Source organism: Ursus arctos, unplaced genomic scaffold (assembly GCF_023065955.2).
Source record: "Ursus arctos isolate Adak ecotype North America unplaced genomic scaffold, UrsArc2.0 scaffold_19, whole genome shotgun sequence".
Classification (NCBI taxonomy): domain Eukaryota; kingdom Metazoa; phylum Chordata; class Mammalia; order Carnivora; family Ursidae; genus Ursus; species Ursus arctos.
The window spans coordinates 47,854,343-47,870,223 of record NW_026622863.1 but is presented as its reverse complement, the minus strand read 5'-3'; the positions used below and the strand labels follow the sequence as shown (position 1 = coordinate 47,870,223).

At 57.0% G+C, this 15,881-nt stretch overlaps 1 protein-coding gene across 2 annotated transcripts in view; it reads right to left on the bottom strand.

Moving 5' to 3' along the window:
• The window catches only part of MARK4 (microtubule affinity regulating kinase 4), a 28,389-nt gene extending 15,897 nt beyond the window's left edge, over window positions 1-12,492 (bottom strand). For both annotated transcript variants that reach the window (XM_026482062.4, XM_026482063.4), the window contains exons 1-8: window positions 12,217-12,492; window positions 7,684-7,884; window positions 5,213-5,266; window positions 5,060-5,108; window positions 4,326-4,391; window positions 4,179-4,249; window positions 3,474-3,530; window positions 1,341-1,577 (exon numbers count right to left, since the gene is read on the bottom strand). In XM_026482062.4, the coding sequence (XP_026337847.1) occupies window positions 1,341-1,577; window positions 3,474-3,530; window positions 4,179-4,249; window positions 4,326-4,391; window positions 5,060-5,108; window positions 5,213-5,266; window positions 7,684-7,884; window positions 12,217-12,267 (786 nt within the window). In that variant the 5' untranslated portion in view covers window positions 12,268-12,492. The remainder of the gene's footprint in view (window positions 1-1,340; window positions 1,578-3,473; window positions 3,531-4,178; window positions 4,250-4,325; window positions 4,392-5,059; window positions 5,109-5,212; window positions 5,267-7,683; window positions 7,885-12,216) is intronic.
• Window positions 12,493-15,881: the final 3,389 nt, after the last annotated feature.

Sequence of the window (15,881 nt, the reverse complement as noted above, 5' to 3'; positions counted from 1 at the left end):
GAGCCTGAGGCTCAGAGGGGCGGGTGGCTCGGCGGAGGCCTCTGTGGAGAAGGGGCTCCCTCCCCCTCATCACTCAGGTCTCTGCTCTTGCGGCCTGTGCTGGGCAGCGACTTCCCTGACCTCCTGAGCGCTCCTCGCAGGCCACCTCAAGCAGGACCGAGTGTTCCTGCTCGCACCACTGGAACCCCATCGCGAGGAAACGCCGCTCACCCCAAACTGAGCGGGGCCCTGCGGCCCAAGTGGCCCGAGCGCCACAAAGCTCCACAAAGCCACGCCACGAAAGACAGAGGAACCGCTCGAGATGAAAGGAGACTTTTTAAAGACACAGGTCAACTGCGGACAACTCGGGAGCCCGGAGCAACACTGGAGCGGGAGAGAAAGAGCTACGAGGACACTCTCAGGACGGCTGAGGACATCTGAGCACGGCCAGGACTGAACCACGACGGTTCTCCCCTCGTGTGGCTGCAGACAGGAAAATAACCCCGTCTTGGGAGGAACCCGCTGTGTGTCCCCTCCAGGGACAGAGGGACGTGGTGTCTGCAACTAACCCCCAAAGGTTCCATCAGTAGCGATGCCCCTGGACAGACTGACAGGGCCCGTGTGGCCCCACGCTAGCTACCGGAGCGTCTCCTGGAAGGTAGTTCTTTCCCCCACAGCGCTGGCCAGTCTCTGACACGAGGTACGTTTTGCTTATTTATTTGGTTTTCGGCCTGGCTCTGCTCTTTCCCTTGAGGGCAGGGATTTTTCCATTTGATGTGCCCGATTCAAAGGTTGTGAGTGTGTTGTTCCCCGAGTTCTGTGGCTGTCACCAGGCAGTTCTAGAACGTTTTCATCCCCCCAGAGGAAGCCTGCTCTCCCACTCCCCAGCCTCGGGCAACCAATCGTCTGCTTCCTGCCTCGACGTGCTTGTTCAGAGAAATGGCATCGCACCACGGGTGGCCTTTGTGATTGGCTTTCCCCACCTAGCGGGCTCTCGAGGTCCAGCACGTTCGGAGGCAGAGATTTTTGTCTCTTTTGTTCATACTGTATCTATAAAACCTACAAGAGAACCTGCTTCCCCCCCATGGAGGGCGGGAAATGTTCACTGAGTGAACGAGGGAGGGAGCCGGAATTTGAACCCAAGCCTGCTGGCTGCAAAGCCCATGTCCTGGGCCCTAACGCACCATGGTCCACATGGGCTAGCCACACGACCGACCGTGGGGACCTGGGTCCTGCTGTGTGACCTCAGGCCAGTCCCGCCCCTCTGGGCCTCTACAGAGCAGGTGGGGGGGGAGGGGCTGGGGGGCCGGGGAGACCCTCCCCTGGGGGGTTAAGACCTCCACGCCGGCCCCGCCCAGCACCTTGAGGTTGTGCCCGTCGAAGGGCAGGGAGCCGCTGACGAGGGTGTACAGGATGACGCCGAGGCTCCAGATGTCCACCTCCGGCCCGTCATACTTCTTGCCCTGGAACAGCTCCGGGGCGGCGTACGGGGGGCTCCCACAGAACGTGTCCAGCTTTGAGCCCAGCGTAAACTCGTTGCTGAAGCCAAAGTCGGCGATCTTGATGTTGGCCTCGGCATCCAGCAAGAGGTTCTCAGCCTGGGAGAGGGCAGAAGGTGGACGTGTGGGGCGGACGGGAGCACCGGCTCTGGAGCCTTCCCGTACCGACTCCGTACTCCCTGTGTGACCTTGGGCAGTGATTTTATCTGTCTGGGCCTCAGTTTCCTCAGCCAAAGAAGGAGGATAATCATAGCTTCTGCCTCGCAGGGCTGTCTGAGCATAAATGAATCCTAAAAGGCCTAAAACGATCTTTCGATCTTTTGTACCCAGTAAGCACTGTATAACATTAGCCATTATTATGCCTTGTGGTCTGCACAGCTGGGGGTCCTCAGGCAATCTCCTGCCCCTTTCTGAGCCTCAGTTTACCCAGCAGGGAAAAAAAAACATGATCACTGACTGCTCAAGACTCATAAAAATGAAAAAAAAATCAAGGTTCTGTCTACTTTTGGTAGCATGCATTCTTATAAACGCCATTTCACGAGCAAGGAAACTGAGTCTTAGGGAGACCATCTCGTGCCCACAGCAAGAAAGGGGCACAGCTAGACTCCAAAAGAGGCCGGCCTCGCCATGGCTTGACGGTGGAAGGGGCCTCCAGCTTCCTGCCTCCTGCAGATCTGGATACACATATCCACCCTTCAGAGTGTTGCCCACGTCTGGCCGGTCCCAGCCACGGCCATTCCCCCGCCAGGCCACCAGCACCTCCGGCTTCCCTGCGGTCCCCCTCCCTTCCCCATCTCCAACCCAACCCCGGCAGAGGACCCACACGGACACAACTCAACGTAATGGCATCTCAAACTTGCTCAGGGGTGACACTTCCCTTCCTGGCGTTTGAGGCTCTGCCACCCAGCCACAACCCCGTGCCTGGGTCGGTAGGTCCCTCAGGTTGGCCCCCACCCCCCGGCGGGCACTAACCACACCCCCGAAATCCCTTTCAGCTACTTCCAGGACCCTCCACCAGGGGGCGTGCCTCCTCCAGGTGATGCAAACTCCCAAGCCTCAAGGGGCTTTCTCAGAGGGGTGGGTACAGAGTGTGTCTAGAAACTTCTACAGCGATTTGACAGTCGATTTTTAAGGTGTTTTTTTTTTAATGTAATAATAATAGTTCTAAAAAACTGGTCTTGTATTTTGGACATCTTTTTTTTTTTTCCCACTTCATTTTTACTGTACTTCACAAAAGTATGTGTCACGGTGGATTGGGAATTGAAAATACTAAAACAAACCCGGTCCTTCACTACAGATGCCTTGAGAAGACCTTCCTTAAGGCACAGGGCCTAGCACACCGCAGGTGCTCCAGAAACGAGAGTCAAGACAACCGGACTGAGCGGGACAAATGTTTCTCTCTCCGGTCTGGGTCGAGAAGCCCTGAGACGTGTGGTTCTCTCAGGGTGGGAGGTGTGGAGCAGGGGGTCCAGGCTGGCTGAGTCCCTTCCCCTCCCGAAGCGAGGCTCAGGAGCTCTCTCTCTCTCTCTCAAAAGTCCTTCTCAAGTTTGGAGATGCCTGCGATTCTAAGACCCAGAGGCCACGTGACTCTGGGTCTCTAAAACCTCAGTTCTCGAAAGTTCCTGAACGTCCTAAAGTCTGAGAGATGCCAAGGCCCCAGAGGCTCTGAGAGTGATGAACCCCTTATCGCGTCCCGTGTCCTTGTTCAGCACATACGCAATTGCGTGGGGTGTCCTAGGACATTTTGTTTCTTTTCCTTTGTTCTCTCCTCCTGCCCCCACCACCCTACCTGCTCCCCAGCTGCTGGTCTTCCTCTGCTACAGAAGTTTGGGAAAGAGTCAAGGGGCCCTGGATGCTGAGGGGGGAGGACGGGGAGAAAAGCGGGGGAATGTGGAGGCTATGGGGATCCCCAGGGGGACTGGAGGCGGGACTGGGGACAAGTGGGGGGTCTGTGGACTGAGGTGGGGAGCTTGTAGTGAGGTGGGGGGGGCTCACCTTCAGGTCCCTGTGTACAATGTTTTTCTGGTGACAGTAGTGCACAGCCGATACGATCTGGAGGGGACGGAAGAGAAAGTCAGTTACTTGTGGCCCCAAACCCCTCGGCCTCTCTCCGACCTCACGAACCTCCCCACAACCAAGACCCAGGGCCCCAGGCCTCCCCCAGGCAGAGGCCGAGATGCTGGGGCCTCACGGTCCAATTCAATCACGGCGGGAAACGCCATGGGCCCTGCACAGACCCACATCCCCACACAGACGCCCGGACACCCTCAGATTCCTAGACACCCTCCCGGCAGGGGCCTTGGAACCAGGACATCACAACTAGTTCCCTCCCGACTTTCCCATCTGGAAACGCACATAAGAACACTGCATATACCCGCAGATAGACACTGGGCCCCAACACAGCCAGTATAGCCCCACCAGGGCGTGTGGACAGTCGAGGACCAGCACCCTGGCTCAAATCCCTTCCCCCAACAAAGTCAGACACATGCGTCGGGACCCTGGCACCTGTTAGCCACACCCCTACACACCGGGCCCACCCTTGCACCCACACGTCTCACACGTGCACGCCTGCATCAGAGCACCCCCACACCTGGGCGTCTGCACGCTCATGGACACCCGGACTTACGCCCCCAGACCCCCTCCTGCCCCGGGGACAGGGGCGCCGCTCCCAGTCCTGCCCGCAGCCGTGACTGCCCCCACCTGTCGGAACTTGGCTCGAGCTTCCTTCTCCTTCATACGGCCGTGGGACACGAGGTAGTCAAACACTTCTCCTGCAGGGCAGAGGCCAAGCGGGGTCAGCGAGGGGCGTGGGGGGCGCAGGGGGCAGGGCGGGGAGGGACGCCTCACCGGCACTTGCGTATTCCATCACCAGGTACAGCGTCTTCTCTGTCTCGATCACCTCGAAGAGCTTCACTGCAAAGACCCGGGACGGTGGGAGGCGAGGGGGAGAGCAGGGTTATGCGGGAAGAGACCCCCCAGATCGGCCCACACTCTGTAACTATACATGTGCTGACCAGAACACCCCTACTCAAGAAGGCTCCATGGCTCCTTACTGATGGGAAGATTTTCCAAACTCCTCAGCCCTACTTGACCACCTTTCCCACTTTCTCTCTCACAAGAAGGCAGCTCTATGAGGTCGAGATTTGGGTCCGTTTTGTTCCCCGCTTATGGGAAGAAACTCAATAAACTCAATAAACACTCTCTGAGGGAACAAACACGTGGATGAGTAACTACTGTGGCCACATCCAGGCCAGGCTAAATCCTGTCTCCCCTGTGCCTCATGATGACAAGGACAGTGCTCGCTGCTGCTGCTGACGGTAATCACACCAGCTCCCCCAGCTTAGCTCTGAATGGAGTGTTTCGAATGCTTGATCTTATCCAATCCCCACAGTGACCTTGACGTAGGCCTTCTTATAAAGAAGCTCAGAGAGGTTAAGTGACTGGCCCAAGGTCACACAGCCAGTGAGCAGTGATACTACTCAGAGAAAACAGGTCTAACTGTGGAAACTGCCGGTTCTTCTGTTCCCCAACTCTCTCCTCCGCCAAGTGCCCCTCTGAGCCCACACTCTTCCCCTCCTCACCGATGTTGGGGTGGTTTAGGCCCTTCATGATGCGGACTTCCCGGAACAGCTGGGCATGGCCAGAAAAGAAGAAAGAGAAAGATGAGGGTGGGCGGTTTCAATGACCCTTTTCTCAACCTTGTCCCCACCCTGCGCCCTCTCCCTAGGCCTCACTTTCTGCAGGCTGCTGGGGTTCAGCTGGGTTTTGTCAATGATCTTGATGGCAACCTGGAGGTGGAAGGAAAGGGTAAAAGATGAGGGTGTCGAGGGCCTGAGTTGAGAAAGGCCCTCCCAACCCAGATCACCCAGGGGTGTCCTTCCTTTGTCCCCTCTCACAGAAAGCCCTCCATCAGGGCCATTCCTGGTGGATCGGAGATCTGGGCCTCAGGACCTTTGCACAAGCTGTTCCCAACTGTGTCCAGTGCTCCCCGACTTCTACAGGGAAATATCCTCTATTCCACAGCAGGGCCTGGGTAGGGCTGCTCCAGGGGCCTGTGTGAATGTGTGTGAGAGTGAGACCTTTCAGGGGCCCCATCGTGAGGGCACCTCAGACCATTCACCCAGGAAGCCTTCTTTTTTGCCTTGAACGTGTGAACTGTGAAACAATAAATAACTGTAGCTAACATTTCCCGAGGAGTCACCTGGCCTCAGTCTGTGTGCTTTACGAACGAGAACTCTTTCAACCCTCACAGTGTAAGTGCTAAAATTATCCCCATTTTACAACCTGGGAAACTGAGGCACAGAGCTGTTCAGGCAGTTGGCCAAGGTTACATGGATAGTAAGTTTGTGGGCTGGGATTTGAACTCGTGCAGCCTGATCAAGTTTACCCCTTAAACCTTTGAAACTGAAGAACATCTATATAGTTTATTTTTTAAGTTTTTTAAAAAAGTAATCTCTCCCCCCAACGTGGGGCTTGAACTCACGACCCTAAGATCAAGAGCTGCAGGCTCTTCCGACAGAGCCAGCCAGGAACCCCTAGTTTTAAAAGAGCTTTGAGCAGTCAATGTGGGGGAAGAATCAGAAAGCTAGTGAACTCTCCTTATATGTATCCTGCGGTGGGGCTAAGTTTCTATTTTGAACTGCACTTTGGGGCAGAGCTCCTTAAGTTTTTCAGTAGTGAGGGACCTTTAAAAGTCTTAATTCAGCTCTAGGTCTATAGCTTTCCCAAAGGGTTTTGGGGCCACCCCCAGATCCCCTGGATTACAGAATCCTTCCCCTGGGAGGCCCTGTTTCCTTAGAAGCTGGTCCTCTAGGAAGCCCCTAGAATCAAGTTCGAGAGCCACACAAGGGGAATGATGTGTTCTTCGTGCAGGAGAGGGTCCGTTAGCTTTCCTCATATCCTCACGAACGGGTTTTTAATTTTGTCAAGCACTTTTCATGCCAGTATTGAGACGATCATATGGTTTCCCTCCTTGAATCTGGGAATGTGCAAAGTACATGAATAAATTGTCAATTTGAAAAGAACTGTGCATTCCTGGGACGAACCAGCTTTGTCACCACACGGCTTTCTTTAACTGACGTGCCCGGTCTCTTTGCTAATGTTTTGTTTCGGATTTTTGGATCTATGTTCACATGTCAGGCCGGCTCATAATGGCATTCGTATCTCGTTTTGACGTCTTGGGCATCGCCCAGCTAGCTCTTAAAATCAGCTGGGCAGTGGAACCTCTTTGGTTAGTCTCTGGAAGGACTGGCATAAAGTCGGAATGCTTGGTAGAATATGCCTATAAAACCATAGGGGCCTGGTGTCTTTTTGTGTGTCTGGTGTGGACGGCATGCGGGCAGGAGAGAGTTCATCCGAGGCAGGGGAAATCGCTCCAGCCACGTCCTCTCAAATTAAAGGGGAACAGAGGAGTCATATCCTCCCCCCTGGTGTGAGTGAGAGGCTTCATATCTGGGTTACAAGGTCTGTGTGGGTGCAGTAATGTTGCCATACTCTGGAGCCAGGGAGGAGGGACTTGTGGAAGACTGAGAACTCCGGTGAGTTCTCGTGTGGTCTCATGAAGATCGCTGCAAGATTTGATGGAACCCCCACTGCAAAAGGGAGGTGGTCTGGGTTTAGACACAAAAGCCATGTGAATTCTTAGAAATGCAACGCACGGCTCTGCCTGCAATCTGAGAGTTCCCGACAATTCCAGGGATGATGACCGACATTTGATGAGTACTGGTCATTAATGTGCCATCATCCCTCTTTTGGGCGGGGGGTGAGGGGACTGAGGCCCAGAGGTGGACATAATTCACTCTAGAGCTGATGTCCTTCACCATTACCTCACACTCCCACATAATTTTTTTTTTTTAAGCTCTAGGCCCAATGTGGGGCTTGAACTCATGACCCGGAGATCAAGAGTCACATTGTCTACTGATTGGGCCAGCCAGGCACCCCACCCACATCATTTTTTATTAAACAGCCTTTACTACGGGCCAAGTCCTGGGCTAATAAGGACCTCATCTACACTGAATTCCCACGGTACCCAATTCTACTTGGATGCTTCTGGACAAATCTGAGATGTCCTGACCTGTCCCGGAGAGAGGCAGGGACTTACCTGAGGTCACGAGGCAAAGCGAGGGCCAAGTCTGACCTCGCCCCACCTCCCGCAGCGCTGGTGCGGCAGGACTGGGCCCCGCGGCCCGCCCCTCCCCCTACTCACCTCCCGGCCGGTGAGGATGTGCCGGGCCAGCTTGACTTTGGCAAAGTTGCCCTTCCCGATGGTTCTCAGCAGGCGGTAGTTGCCCACGTGGGGCTGCTCTTCGGGACAGGAGGCGATGGAGTTTCGGCAGCGGGCACCCAGGGAGCGGCTGGACCAGGACGGTCCCTTGTCTGAGGAGCGGCCACTGCCCAAGGTGCCATGCTGGACAGGGGAGACGGAGCGTGAGTGCTGGGCAGCGCCCGTCCGATCCCGCCTTCCGTGGCTCCCGGGGGCTGGGGAGGTTGACTCCAGCCACGGCCACCGACCCCTTCGTGGTCCTTCTCAAACCCAGGCCAGACAGAAGCACGCTGCCTTTGGGGGTCCCCCATCTCTCTCTACAAGAGGACGCCTCCAAGAACAAAAACGCTGGGCCCCCCCCAACTCTGCAGCATCCGGGGTTCCAGACATCAGGCTCCTCCTCGCTCCCCCCGCCCCCAGCAGTGAGTCTACCCCCAACTTCCTTTTCCAGGTGCTGGGACCACAGTATTTTATTCCAAATGCTGCAGCCCTCAATCCCGATCTGTGTCCTCGATCTGGGTTCAACTCCGCCCCAGGTCTCTCTTGCTGCTCTCGACATCCCGGGTCACCCATCACCTCCCCGCCCGCCCCCCCATTCTACTCTGAACCCCAAGAGCAGCATTTTATTTCCAGCTTACTGCTTCTAACATTTTCTCCCAATTCTTCTTGCCCCAAATTCGACTCCAAACGCTGTAACCAACATTCTTTCATTCTGCCCTGACCTTCCAGCCCCACACTGTTACCTTCCTCCTGTGGAAACACTGTTGCCTCCCCCGTGGCCCCACCACTACCCTGGGAACCACGGTGGCTCCTGACCCGCTGTCTCCCACGCCCGCGCTCCCATCTGTCCCCGACGTCCTGTTCCTGCCGTCCTGTCCCTCCTGGGCCTCTCCCCCGCAGGTCACTGCCTGCTCCAGGCTGCCCTGTCCTGATTGTGAGCCCCACGGACTGTGCCTCCCTTTCAGCGCTGGGGCCCAGGGTGCAGGCGGCGGAGGGAGCCAGAGGCCCCAGCCGAGGAGGCTCTGCTCATGCCCTGTGCTGCCCCCGTGCCCTTCCTGGAGGTCGGGGTGGGACGCGGGGGACAAAGGGAGCTGAGGAGCAGAAAGGCCAGGTAGGCAACAGGGAATCCACAGGGCTACTTAACAGGGATGATGTCCGATTCGGTCATCATCCCCGTCTTAAGGTAGGGAAACTGAGGCCCAGAGCGGGACAGAGTTCACCCCAGAGTTGCTGTCCCTCACCATCGCCCTATCACACTGACTCAAACTCCTACATGTTTTTATTATGCTGCTTTTACTATGGGCCAAGGCTCGGGCTAGTAAGCACTTCATCTCCACTGAATTCCCACGGGAGCCCAGTGATGGCGGTACCTACATCCTCATAGTCCAGAGGAGAAACTGAGGCTTGGAGAGAGAAGGTACCTTGTCAAGGTCACACAGTTCCCCCAAGAGGCACAGAAGGACCCCCGCCACCGCGGAAGCCCTAACCACATTCCCGCCGCCCACTGTGCCCTCCCGCGTGGGTCCGGTTACCATCCACATTCTCCAGACAGGGACCCCCAAGGCTGGGGCAGGGTGAGTACCTCGGCCAAGGTCACAGGGCAGAGAAGCAGACTGCCAGGGATTCGATCCCAGGCCTGCTGGCTCCTGAGTGCTGAGCTCTTTCCAACATCCCACTGAGCTGCTCACAACCCCAGGTCTCCTCCCAGGGGAGGGAGGGCGGGAAGGGAGGTGGAGATCCTGGCTGATAAGGCCCCTGATCCCCACCAAGATCAGGGCTTGGAGAAGAATCCCCCTCAGGTGGCACCAGGGAAGCCAAACTGGGGGTGGGCTGGCACCCCACTGAAAGCAGCATGCCTGAGGGACCCCTGCAAGGGGCGGCTGGGGCAGTGGGTGACAGAGCCCCCAGGGGCCGGGGGTGGGAGCTAAAATTGGCCGGCACCACCAGCTGGCCCGGCTCCCTCCCTCCCGCCCGGCTGGCGCCCCAACACCAGGCCTGTTGCTAGGGAACCTGCAGAGAGATCAGCGGTGGGAGGGGGCCTGGAACTTGGGGTGGGGGAGCATGACCCCACATGGCTGTCGTCATAGTAACTGGGTGGCAGGGGAGGAGCCTGCGACCTCTAGTTCCAAAGGGAGAGGTGAGCCCCAGCCAGGACAGACACGCAGGACTTACACACTAGTTGGGAGGACAGGAGACAAGAGGAGAGAAGGGGACTGGCCCTCCTCAAATGCCCACCAGGCACAAATCTGGACCACGAAAGAGGAGGAAGTGCTTGGATGAGCCCCATTTTACAGATGAGGACACCGAGGCTCACGGCGGTGACGTCACTTGTCTGAGGTCACACAGCTAGGGAGGGACAGAAACTAGATTTGAACCCATGCTTATCGGAATAACCAAAGCAACAATTATAATGCAGCCACAAGTGCATCTTACTCACATAACCTCCTTGGCTCCCTAAAACATCCCTCACAGGGAGGTGCTATCAACCCCATTTCGAGATAGACTGAGGCTCGGAGCAGGGAGGGGAGCCTTGAGCTCCTGGGCCCGTCTGACTCATAGCCACAGTCACAATAGCAGCGGACATGTGTGGAGCGCGTCCTGTGTACCAGGCTTCCCCCGTGTCATCTCGAGTAATCCTCTGAGGGACTCAAGTGATCATCCCCATTTTCCAGAGCAGGAAACTGAGGCTCAGAAAGGAACACAGCGCAAACAGGCTGGCAGAGAGAGAGCCAGCATTTGACCCCGGCAGGTGGGCTCCCTGGCACTTCCTGAGTGACTTAGGGAAAGGGTGGCGATCTCATTGGAGACTCCAAATCAGAGTCTGGCCTATCGTGTGTGGGCTGTGGCGGCGGCGGCGGCGGCGGAGGTGGCAGCGGTAGTGGGGTGGAGGGAGGGTCTTGCAGGATGAAGGGATGGAGCTCAGTCTCTCTGGTGGGGGATCTGGAGTGAGGGTGGCTGGGTGGGGGTGCAGGGACCTGGCAGAGGCCTGGGGTGGGGGAGGGACAAAGACCCCAGCTGGGGGTGGTGGGAGGCCCTTTAGAAGGGCTGAGAGTAATCAGAAACCGTGGATATGGGGAGGGGGGTCTCCCAGGATTGTTCTGGGCTGTGGTATAGGGACAGGGGGCCTGGGAATAATGGGAAGTGTTAAAGCCATGGGGCAGTGGAACTCAGAGGAGCCAAGGAAACTCCTAGAAGTTAAAGGAGGGGGTTTCTAGGAGTTTCTAGTCTTTGGAAGCAGAGAAAGGTCCAGGAGCATGGGAGTCCTGGAGAAGGGGCTTGCTGGACAAGGGGAAGCCCAGAAGAATAAAGCCTGAGCCTTATGGAGGTCAAAGGGGCCTAGAAACTTGGGGAGGAGGTTTCCAGCAGACAGACCCCAAGAGAATAGGGCTTACAGCCAGGGCAAGACCACAGGCTTCGAGTCCAGGAGTCTTCTGGAAGAGGGATCTGGGGCCCAGCCTTGTGAGCTGGGAGAGGTCTCCAAAGCTGAGAAGGAGGTCTCCCTGGGAGGCCGGACCACCCCCCCCCCCAAGGAAGAGGGAGGCCCCGGGGCAAAAGGGATGGGCACCTGGAGAAAGAGGTGGTGTCCTGGGAGGAAGCTCCTGGCCTAGGAGGGGATCAAGGGGTTGGGGGCTTGGGGAGGGGGCTTGCCTGGCACTGAGGAGTTGATACAGGGAGGATGAGGCCTGGAGTCAGCCTAGTCCAGGGCCTAGAAATCCCAGACTAGGCTAGGGCCCTGGAAGTTGGAGGCCAAGGCTGCCTGGGAGAAGAGCCCAGAGAGGGTCCGGGGGGCAATGGGGGGACCCAGGGTACTGGGAATCCAGGGACAGGGCTGCTTGGAAGATAGGGGCCAGGCCTGGGAGTGCAGAGACCTTGAACAAGCTAGAAAGGGCCCTGGGCCCAGGAAAAGGTGGAAACCGGCTTCCTGTGAGGGGGTGCCCACAGGATCCGGGAGGATCCAGAGGGGCGGAGGGCTGAGAATGAGAACAGGGGGGCTCCTGGGGAGCCCGGCACCCACATCCAGATGGGGAAGGCCGGAGCCAGAGGCGGGACTGGGCCAGGCCTTCCTGGGAGAGAGCCAGGGCCCGGCCTTGGGGTCAGGAGCCCTGCAAATCCGGGAGGGGGCGAGTTGTTGGATGCGGGCGGCCAGGAGGGGAAGGGGCTTAAGAACACGCCGGAGAAGGGAGGGGCTCCTGGAAGGCAGAGGAGGGGGCTTCCTGGAGGGAAGAGACCCGAGCGGAAGCGGTCTGCAGAGGGACAAGAGAGGGGTCCCGAGAGAGGGGCGTCCCCAGGGGTCGGGCTGAGCTGGAGTGGGGGAGGGTCGAGAGGCCTGGAAGTCCGGGCGGGGGTCGGGAGGTGACAAGCTGGGCCGGGCCCGGGGGATGAAGGTAGGGGCTCGTGCGGCGAGGGGCACACCAGGACGAGGGGTTCGGCGGCTGAACCCGACCGGCGCTCCCCAAGGGGCCGGGCCCCACTCACCGTGTCCGAGTTCCGATCGTTGCCCGGGGCCAGCGCCGTCCGCGAAGACATTTTCTCCGGGTCCCGGGGGACTGGGCGGCCGGGTGGGGGGGGGCGGGGGTCCGGGGTCCCCTCTCTTCCCCTCCCCCCCCGCTGGCCTGGAGACGTGAGCTCAAAAGCTGGGCGCCGTGGACACCCGGGTTCGCGCCGCGGGAGAAGGGGGCAGGGCGGGGAAGGGAAGGGGACGCCGAGGGTCCTAGTGGCTCCGTGCAGTGGGGGCCCGGGGCGCCATGGGGGCGGCGGGCAGGCGGGCGGGCGGGGGCCGGGGAGGGGGCGCGGAGCCGGCCCGGGCGGCGGCGGAGGGAGGCGGTGGAGGGGCCAGGGAGGAAGGGACGTCAGGGGGAGGGGCGGGCAGGGCGGGGCCGCCGAGACCCCGCCCCCTGCCGCCGGCCCTTAAAGGCGCAGGCCCGGGCTAGCCGGGGGCTCTGGGGGCGGAGGCAGGTCTGGGCGCGTCGGTAGGGAGCGTGTTCTCACAGGAGAGTGGAGACTCACCGGAAGAGAAGGGGAGAGAAACGCCGGGGCAGAGCGCCAAAGACGCAGAGAAAGATACTGAGAGACGCAGAGATAGACAGAGACAAAGAGACACAAGGAGAGAGGGACAGAGGTGGGGAGAAAGCCAGACACACAAAGAGATGTAAAGGGAGCCAAAAGATCGGAGCGACAATAAGAGAAAGAAAGAGGGAGAAAACAGAGGGAAAGAGACACACACAAAGAGACAGAGATTCAGAGAGAACAGAGACACGGAGCGCCACAAAGCCTGAAAGACCCACACACGGAGACGGAGGGAGAGGCAAAAAGAGACAAAGAGAGACAGAGACTCAGAGACCTGTGAAGAGAATGCAGACAGAGACAGGCAGAGAAGCCCCCAGGGACGAGAACAGGCAGACGGCGCTGTCCACATTCTCCCTTCCCAGCCCACCCTCTCTCCAGTCGAGGGCCCCAGGAAGTTCTTGGAACCGTAGGGCTAAGGGTGCTGGGGGCGCAGTGTGCTAGGCAGAGCCACTGCCGAAGCCTGACCACCATCTCTAGCGATGCTGCCTCCCACCTCCCAGAAAACTCTGGAGCCCGAGGTCGTGGCTGCCGGTTCCGCTCCTGTGCACCTCAGCTGGGGTGTGCACTCTCCGCATAGCTCTGTGACTCAGGGCGGACCTCAGTTTCCAAACCTATAAAGTGAGGGGAAGGGTCGACGTGTTGCCTTCCTGGCGGGGCTGAAGCAGGTGCCAAAGAGCCCTGTGTAAGTATTCACCTGCAGGGCGCAGCTGCCGTCTGGATGGGCAAACAGAAACTAGAGAGGCAAGGGCTTCGCTGAGGTCACCCAGGACTGTGGGGACCACCCATGCCCTCTAGACCAGAATGGGATGAAAGAAAGAGGGGCATTGCATAACCCGCCCTGGCCCCAGAATCCCACAGCCCTTGCATGGATGGGGTCCATGCCCTGCCCCTGTCTGACTGACCATCTTCTCGAGCCTCCGTTTCCCTTTCTAAAATAGGGGTGTGATGCTAACAGCAGTGTGTTGGAGTCAGCTCGAGTGAGCTGTTAAAGTCGCAGGAATTTTGGAACTGGTTGTTAAACAGCCATTAAAAAAAATTAAATTATGCAAACATGTAATTAAATAAATTATATTGAAAACAAAGGTAATACGTACTCATCACAACCTAATTATTTTACCACATTTTACTATTACCTGTGATCCTGAGGTTATTTCCATCTATTGTACGTTCACAGAGCTACGACTGTACAACCTGCTACTGCGTATCTCTTTCCCCAAAACCGCTTTTAGTGACGTCACTGATTTCGAGCTTGAATTAGTCATGGTGGGAATATTTACACCATAGAAATTGGCAAACGCCACAAATCAAGGCTTCCCGCCCCCCAGACAGCTGGTTGTGAAACATTTAACAGCACATCACTGGTTGATACTATCAGCTACATAGACTCACAGAGGCTTCCTTTGTGCCGGGCTTGGAGCCCTTTATCCTTCTGCCACCCTGTGAGGTTGGACCATCATCAGCCCCACTTACACATGGGGAAACAGAGAGCCTAAGAATTAAAAAAAAAAAAAAAAAAATCACATGCTGAAGGTCACATGGCTGGTGAGCGGGGGACTGAGATTTGAAACCAAGTTCCTCCAAACTCTGGAACTTGGGCTCTTAACCACTATGGCTTCCTGTCCCTGAAAAATAATAGCAGCAACCTCAGTCTGCAGTAAATGAATAAGACTGTATATGTAAATGCCTCGCACGCGAACAGATTAGAACTTTATTTATAAGTGGATGACATTACTCAGCAGGTGGGGCCCAAGGAGTCTCAGGGATGGTACGATGCAGAGAGGGAGGAGTTCAGGTTGGTGTTCTAGAAGTTTTGAGATCCCAAGGGCTCTGCAGGGTGAGGGGTGGGGTCTTGGGGCTGGCTTGGGGGAGCTGAGTCACTCCTTCCCAGGCTTAGCAGGGAGAGCTGCAGTTCTCCTAGCCACCACGAGGGAGCAGCAGATCACCTCCCTACACACACCTGCCCACCACACCTCAGGCCCCACCCAGGCTCCCCTGACCCCAGTACTGGCCCCACCCCATTTCCCAGACTGGGGACTGAGGCTAAATGAGGGGGGAGGCGACAAAATGATGAACCTTAAAAACAGTATGCTTAGCGAAAGTAGCCCGACGCAAAAGACCACTTACTGTATAATTCTCTTTATGTGGAATGTCCGGAATAGGGAAATCCATGGGGCTGGAAGCAAAGGGGAATGGGGAGGGGCTGCTAATGGTTATAGGTTTCTTTCTGAGGTGGTGAAAATGTTCTGGAATTAGATAGTGGTGACAGTTGCTGCATCCTTGTGAATATACTCAAAACCACTGAATTTGTGCACTTTAAAAGGGTGAATTTTAGGGGCACCCAAGTGGCTCTATTAAGCTACCCACTCTTGATTTTGGCTCAGGTCATGATCTCAGGGTGGTAAGACTGAGCCCTGCCTGGGGCTCCGCGCTGGATGTGGAGTCATCTGCTTAAGATCTCTCTCTGTCCCGGGATGACTGGGTGGCTAGTCGGTTAAGTATCTGCTTTCGGCTCAGGTCATGATCCCAATTGGGTCCCACATTGGGCTCCATGCTCAGCGAGGAGTCTGCTTCTTCCTCTGCCTGCCACTCCCCCTGCTTGTACTCTCTCTCTCTGACAAATAAATAAATAAAATCTTAAAAAGAGAGAGAGAGAGAGAGAGAACTCTCTCTGCCCCCCCCAAAAGGGTGAATTTTATGACATGTGAATTACATATCAATAAAAAATTAAATTTAAAAAAAGAGGAGCTCTGAAGCAGCTGTCACAGCCCACAACAGGCCAGCTGGTTCCAGCCAGAGCTACTCATGGGTCTTCTGATTACCACGATCCACACTGACCTGCTGCTGAGGACAAAGCCCCCCCCCCCCATCACTCAGTCACTCAAGTCACTCAACCAGACCCTTTCCCAGGGCCCATTGTCTGGCAAATCCAGTCCTTGATTTGAGGCCTTAAGACCTTGGAATCTTAACCCCTGACCCATGTCTCCCAGCCTAAGTGTCTACAGAGCCCTTCCTGGGGCCCAGAGAGAAGGAGTGATCCCTGAGCCCAGCCCTGACCCTAATCCCACACCAACCCC